The following is an 8,369-nucleotide window of genomic DNA, read 5'->3' as shown; positions in this document are numbered from 1 at the left end:
GAAGCAGGAAAAGGGGAGCGGTACCACCATCATCAGTTTTTCTCAACAAAATATGCACTCCAACGGTTCTACTTTTCCTAATAAACTTTGTCGTTAATTTTCGTTATATTCATTAATTTTTTATTTATTATATTAATCGGTTCATCTCAAAAGTGTTTGAGATTGTTTATAAAAAAATAAAACAACTTATTACGATGTGGCATCGGTAATAAACATTTTTTAGTGTTTGAATAAACAACTTATATTGATGTCAAACCGGTAATAAAAAGTTTTTAAAAAAATTAAACTCTTCTGACTTATAATAAGTTGATAAGTGTTTTTGTAGAAAAGCATAAGTTGTTTTAAATAAGTAATCCCAAACATCCCCACGATTTGAATAATTTATTCGATTTTTTGTTTAAGGTTTCTAAATCTTTTTCCATACAGTGAATAAAACGATTGGTTTATGGTTGGCTTAAATTTTGGATTTTACTTCTAAAATAAGCTATTTATATTGTAGGTCCTTAATTTTTAGTTGGACAAAATGCATGAAATAGTAACTTGCTTTTGTAAATTTTCTTATTACAGTAAATTGACTTTCAGTTTTTCTTATTACAACATATACTTTCAAAATATTTTTTATTAGGTCATCGTACTTTCAAAAATTTACTTATTATAGCATTGAGTAATATTTTGAATTTAATTTATCCATTATATCAGGTTTTTCTTTGCCACCTCATCGTCCACTTAGACTGTCCATATTTACGATAGCACTAACAAGACATTTTTTATTATAACATTGTACTTTCAAATTTACTTCATTATAACATCACCAATTTCTATTACAACATTTTATTTTTATCATTTAAAAATTGTAAATTTAATCAAATATGTTTACTAAAAATTATAATATCAGAAATTAAACGTGTTCACAAAAGATCACTATTTCACGAATAAAAATATTTATAAAAAACCATTTGTTCATTGAGTTCATCGTAAATTTCATAACTTACTTTGTAATGTCAAAAACTAAACAAGTGGAACATCTTTTAGAAAAAAAAACTCATCATATTCACATTCATCTAACAATGATATTTAATCAAGTGGAACCACTTTGTCACAACTACTACATTCTCCATCTTTCTCAACAATATTTTCCGTAGGTTGTTCAAAGTTATCCTTTCATTTGGAGAAAAATGGAGAAGATAGTAGTTGTAACAAGACGGTTCCACTTGATTAAATATCATTGTTAGACGAATATGATTTGTGTTTTATGATATTTGCAATTCAGTTTAACGGATTTGGTAGACGGCTATTAGGGTGAAGAGCCAAATCCTTGAAAAAAATGCATACCATCATACCTTCTAAGTAATAAATGAAGTCTAGAAACCATTTTCATAAAAATCCAAATACCACAATTAAAAAGTTTGTAATTTATATTATATTATAAAGTATTTGACAAAAACTTTTAAAAATAATTTTTTATGCATTAAGTACTGTATATTGATGCATATTACTTAAAGTTAAAAATTACAAGTAAATTATGTATAATTACAACTTATTAAAGCTCTATGTTTGAATTCGTGTAACTAACTGCAGATAAATATAATCAAATAAATGATAAAAATCCCATTTTAAAATCTAAAATATCTAAAATATAATTAAAATAATATCGAGTTCTAACAAAATAATTAACTATTATCTTTATAAGAAAATTATATTATTAAACCAAATATAAATTACTTCATTATTGAACTTAAATTAAATTATAATAAAAATTGAATTAAAAAATTATACAAAAGATGAAGAATTCTAAATAGTTAATTTGATACTAATATCGATATAATTTTGTCAAATTTTTATGATATATTCAAATTTAGATTTTATTCAAAAATAAAAATATCATCGTTTTTTCAAAATCACATAAGACCTTATTATAACATTGATTGAGATAAAAAAATAAAATGAAAATTTAAGATCAAGATGTATATCGCTGCATTACACAAGTACCGTTATAATTTACTCTAAAAATTTCAAGATGTATATCGTTGCATTACACAAGTATCGTTATAATTTAATCTAAAAATTATATATAATTTTCACAAATTTGTTTTCTTAATTATAATTAATCAAATCAAAAATCAAAATCAAACCATATTCATAATCCATCCAAACACCCCTTTAAAATTTGATGGTCACGGGAGGGAGTAGCGAATAGCGACCGAGAAAAACCTAATTTGGCTTCACGTGCCAACGCTGCCAGGTCACCACCTTTTGCTCCAATCCTTATTTTTCCATAACAATTTCTAAATCCAAAACAGTACGCTTTCACATGTTGTACTTTACGCATTACAAGAAGTGCATCCTATTGAACCTCTTAATTTCAACCCTGGAAATTAGTACAACCACTCTTACGTCTTCTAACATAACGAAATCCGCCATTTTCATTTCTTCCGAGCTTCTGCAAATTTCTTAGAGAGAGAGGAACAATAATGTGTTACATTGGTAAAGCAACGAAGATCTTCATCTTTATCGTCGCCGCCATTGTTGTTACTGGTCTCGTCGTCGGATTCGGCCTCTTCGGCCGCAACATTCATCCAAAATCTCATAAATGCACCGGAGAATATTGCTCGCTTCCTGATTACTCTCCTCCGCCACCGTTACAGTTTCCTTTCCCCTCTGTCACCGTTCCTAATGCATCTAATCCATCCGATCCTACCTTCAATTCCGACGCACCACCACCACCACCATCTGCGTCGCCTACTGATCCATCATCATCGCCGCCGCTGCCGCCTCCTCTTCCAGTGTCTATAGTCACTCCTCCTGCTGTAGCTACGACGGATCCTCCACTTGCATTTAGTCCACCGAGTCCAGTTCCGTCTCCAGGTCCGATAACTTCTTCTTAACTTAATTGTCTCCATTTTCATATGAATTATTCATTTCTTTTAGTTTTAGATTTAGATTTGCAGAAATGTTTCATTGATTTTGATAATGGAAATCTGTTTTCTCTTGCTTAATTTAACGATTTGATATTGAAAATCGTTGAATTTTACTCATTCACTTTCACCAACTGATTTGGAAGATCGGATTGTTTGTTTCAAAATTGTGGATACAGAAGGCTGAATTGCTTTGGAATTATCACCACTTTTGGTGATGAGAATTCACTCCAATTCAATGCAAAACGGAAAAAGAAACAATAAAGCATTGATGAATTATTAATTAATTTAATTAATTAATTAATTTAACTTTTAATATAGATTTTTTTTTTAAAAGAGGGTTAGCCAAAAATCATATGTTAGGAGAATCAACCAAATAAGTTAAGCACCATGAGTTTAGAGAATCATTCAAGGAAAGTCAGCCCTATGAATTGCCACAGAGACATCTCAATCTTGCTTTATAATATTGATAGACAAAACTAATCATAATTCAAGATTAAATCATACTCAATTTTAGGGTGTCACATTGATGGTTGTGGTTCTTACTTTTAAATATAGAAAGAATAAAGATTATATATATAATTAAATTTTAATATTGATTAACACTTCATGTAAAAAGAGAGTTGGCCAAAATAAACCAACCCCATGTGTTCGGAGGGTCGGCCAAAATGTTCTAACCACAAATGTTAAGAGAACCAACCAAAATGAACCAACCTTATGAGTTGTCACAAAGGCATCTGAACCTCATTTTACATATCCAACATTTTTGTCAATCACAATTTAAGATTGAAGAATATTCAATTATTAGGGTGTTGCATCATGTAACTGCTTCTTACTTTCAAAAACATATTAAAATTATCTCTTCAATTAATTAATATTTAGTATAGATTAATTTTGTCACAAAAAAAGGGTTGGCCAAAATGAGTCAATTGCATATGTTTGGAAGTTCAATCAAAATGATCCAACCACGTGAGTTTAGACAATTGCTCCAAATATTTAAAGATAAACATGGTTTATATAGCCAAATGAACCTTTTAATTTTCATAGGGAACTCATATTTATCTTATATACTCATTTTTCTCATTGACGTATCAATTTCTAATCAATGTGGACAGGGGCGGAACACAAACTTTCTAACCGTAGGGGCCGGAACTAGTATATTATATATTTCAAATGTACCAAAAATACATTATCCAAAGTTATAACATAGTAAAACTCTAAAACTAAACGTTAAATATAAAGATGTCAAACATCACAAATCAAAGTGGAACCCGTCTATCTTTCGCGACCTTGAAGTCTTCCACAATTTCCTCCAAACTAATCTTTTCAGCTACTTCCCTTTCKATGAACAAAAGTAACGAGTCATTTAGAAACTCATCATCCATTTTATTTCGTATTCTTGTTTTCACAATATTCATTGCTGAAAACGATCTCTCGGTTGTCGCGGTAGATACTGGAAGAGTAAGTAACAGACTTATTAGTCGATAAATAAGATCAAAAGTGGTTTCTCTTCTAGTCCTTACCAACCATTGACCCAATTCTGCAAGAGATGTCAATTGCTTATAATCTACATGTTGAACGACATCAATAGCATAATGTTGAAGTTGCATTTTCAGAATTGTTTTCTCATGATCACTGAAATCTTCAGGATAAAACTTCTCTACTAGTTGTCGTACATCAAGACTTCTAAAAGTCTCATGCGCATTTTTAGGATCTAGAGTTGAAGCAAGACGAAGCATCTCCATGGAACCATCACTGAAACGATGATCTAATTCCATTAATTGACAATTAATTGCTTCATAAAAGATATCCACTCGGTAATGATGCTCAAGTGTATGATCACTATGCTCATTACGAGCTCGATTCCCTCTGCTAACGTAGGAAGAAGATAAGTCAGGAATATCGTTACTTTGCATTTGAGTTTTTTTGCAAGGGTTTTCGATAGGCGGAACACTAGATGCAGGGGTATTATCTACATTTGTTGTTTCTTCGGGATCTTGAGAAGAAGAACTAGCTACATGCTTTCTTTTAAAAAACCCATGAATGGTAGATTGAGTTTTCTTCATCTACATGTGGAACATATTTAACACTTAAGTACTTGAACAATTTGACAAAAAAAAGAACTTCCTAATTCCTAAACTAAACAACTTTAAAAGCAATTCATCTATATGTTGGGTAGTCCCACTAATATGAACATTAATGCTAGATATTGTTCATTTGTCTGGAAGAAGTAAAGTGGAGCTCTTGACCACTTGTTCCAAACTTCCAATTCCACCTTTGTAGGCTGTAGCAATCTTGGATTATTGGGTCATCTTTGTACACAGTACACTGTAACTTACAGGCTACAGCCATAATATTTTAACAGCCATGGATAATGGATTTATATACAGCCAKACAGGTAACACCGTAACAGGCTAAGAAAGGCTACATAAGAGGCTAAAAGCTTTGATTTATATCATCAAATCTGTTAATCAAGGATCAACTCAACTCAAGTAATAATATTTTAAACCAAATCAATCAAAATATCAAACAAATTTTAGACCTAAATCACCTAATCACTAAGCAAATTTATACACATATTATACATACGGACATATCACATACCGACATACGCACATACGGTAGAATTTTATACATATGGGAATGGGGAGAAGAAGTCAAGAAGCAAAGCAATAAGACTATAAGAGTTACCGTCGAATCGTCGATAATAGCACAGAGTTTGTAGTTCGCACACGGTCAGTCGTAGTTCGCACACGGTCAGTCGTAGTTCGCACACGGTCAGTCGATAATAGCATAGAGTTACCGTCGAATCAGTCGATACAGGCAGAGGGCAGAGGCGGAACTAAGGTCAGTCGTAGTTCGCACACGGCACACTCACACAGTCGTGAACTCACTGCCGCACTGGACTGGATTCTGGAGGAATGTCGCCGATTGCCGAAGCCGGAGGAGTTTCCGTCGAACGGTCGAAGTCGAAGTCGAAGTCGYACATGCACTCGCAGGTTCGTACAATCGCACGGTCGTACGGTCTCACAGTCTGTAGAATTGGAACTTGGAAACTTGGAATGGAAGCATGGAACTTTGAAATGGAACTATGGAAGCAGAATCAGGATGAAAGTGGAGGGGCCCAACAATTTTTTATTATTAAAAAACCTTAAATGAATCATACGTGTAATGTATTTCTAAAAAAAACCTCAGGGGCCATGGCCCCTAATAGCCCAGCAGGCCTTCCGCCTCTGAATGTGGATACCAAAATCCAACCACAATGCAAGAATGTTAAAATATTTGGTTTTAATGATGCCACCTTATTATTTCCTAGTTATCTTTTTTATTGATATATTAATTTTTTTATATAGACAACTTTTTTGCAAATAGAGGGTTCGTCAAAATGAACAAACCCCATGAATTAGAGGGTTAACCAACATGAACCAGTGATATGAGTTTATTAGATTAGCCAAGAGAACACAACCCCGTGAGTCAAAATAAAGACACATCAACCTCCTCTTATATACCTACATTCAATTGTCGATCATTCATCTCTCTATCAATGTGGGATACACAAACTCAACCTCAATGCAAGAAATATATAATACTCAATTCTTAGGGTGACACATCATTTCTTGTGAATATACTTATTTATAGAGAGAGCCCTATATATATATATATATAAAGATTTTTTATGAAGGTATTTTTTTGCAAACAAAGGGTTGGCCAAAATAAACCAACACTTCATTTTGTTCAAAATTTCCAACTTTTCACCAATGTAGGATATCTCAAACTCAACCACAATTCACCAACACCTCAATACTTAATTCTCATGATGTCACCGCAATACTCTTGGTTCTTCCTTTAATATATATATAGATTTGCACTTATTTTACACAAAGACATCCAATTTATATATATATATATATATATATATATATATATAAAATTAATTTTGCACTATAATTTCTACCATTTGTTTTGATTGGTTCCAACCACGGTTATAGATTTTAAAAGGGTCATCCAAAGAAAGACAACCCTATGAGGCAAACCTCATATTTGACACAAAGGCATCTAATCCACTTTTATTATACACTTCATTTTGTTCAAAATTTTCAACTCTTCACCAATGTGGGATATCTCAAACTCAACCACAATTCACCAACACCTCAATATTTTCAACTCTTCACCAATGTGGGATATCTCAAACTCAACCACAATTCACCAACACTTCAATACTCAATTCTCATGATGTCACCTCAATACTTTTGGTTTTTCCTTTAATATATATATATAGAGAGAGAGAGAGATTAGTAAAAGACATCTCCAAGACAAACTTGTAATTTTAGCCACTGTTCCCATCCTTCATCTTAGTCAACATGTATGGAGCCAATATTACCAACCACATCCCTTCTAAAACAACATTGTCATCGTTGTTTCTTCGTTCTTGCTTCCTTTTCATTTGTTCGTCGTCATCATCATTTATGAAACAAATATATGTTGATCAAAATTTTACGTTTCTTACATCAACTCTACCATCTGATAATATCTTTCACCTATAATTTGGCATTGAACATTAATTTGTTATGACTTATAATAAAAGGGAAAGTGGAAGCAATTGTGGCCTTGATAGAGGAATTAGTAGGTGTGGTACTGGTAGGGTTACCAAATGTCACCCATGAATTAAATGAAGGGGTAAAATAATAGTTACATGTTTAAAGAAAATATATATAAATATAAAAACTATATAAAAATACATACATCAAAAATCTTATTGTCATACTTCTCAAAGACTTGTGGTGATCTTCACAAAACAACGTGATTTCAAAATCCCAACGTGTGAATTTTTAAACGTATTTTCAGACGATGACCGACATCAACTTCAATCAAATTATTAAAACAAATATTAAAAATTATAGATCTATTGAATATTAAAAAAGATCTCTGGTAGTAAAACTATATATAATTAATAAATAATCATCAAATAAAAATTGGCAAAAAAACTATAATCGATATACATATTTTTTAATTTTTGTTAATGAACTTTTATTTTGTTAAGAGTTCTATTTTTTGTTTTTACTAATTTTTATTTTTAATTAATTTTTTTAATAGTAATTTACAATTTAAAAACACAAAATACCTAAATTGTAAACTTAATGCAAATATTACTTAATATATAAAACTATTAATCAAAGACTTGGGATCATGTGAAACAAAAGGTTTTTCCTGAGACCCATAAGACCAATTATTAATCATTGGATTAGATCTACAATCTGAACATTCATAAACACAAAATTGCTACGAGACTTCTCAATAATCACAAAATTGTCACCGTACAACTTTAGACCATTAGATCATTAGATCATAAAGTTGATCAATGAACATAAATTGGTCTTACGGGTCTCACGAAAAACTCTTGGTCTCACGTGAACCCAACCCATTAATCAATATATATATATATATATATATATA

At 31.4% G+C, this 8,369-nt stretch overlaps 1 protein-coding gene across 1 annotated transcript; it reads left to right on the top strand.

Annotated features, from left to right (window-relative positions):
• The first annotated feature begins 2,471 nt into the window (after positions 1–2,471).
• Positions 2,472–2,885, top strand: LOC112528514 (extensin-like). Its single transcript, XM_025139544.1, has one exon. It carries the CDS (start codon positions 2,472–2,474, stop codon positions 2,883–2,885), a length of 414 nt encoding a protein of 137 aa, XP_024995312.1.
• The last annotated feature ends 5,484 nt before the right edge of the window (positions 2,886–8,369 follow it).

This window comes from Cynara cardunculus (assembly GCF_001531365.2).
Source record: "Cynara cardunculus var. scolymus isolate 2C chromosome LG 15, CcrdV1, whole genome shotgun sequence".
NCBI lineage: Eukaryota > Viridiplantae > Streptophyta > Magnoliopsida > Asterales > Asteraceae > Cynara > Cynara cardunculus.
The sequence above is the reverse complement of the archived record's forward strand: the minus strand, read 5'-3'. Positions and strand labels throughout refer to the sequence as shown.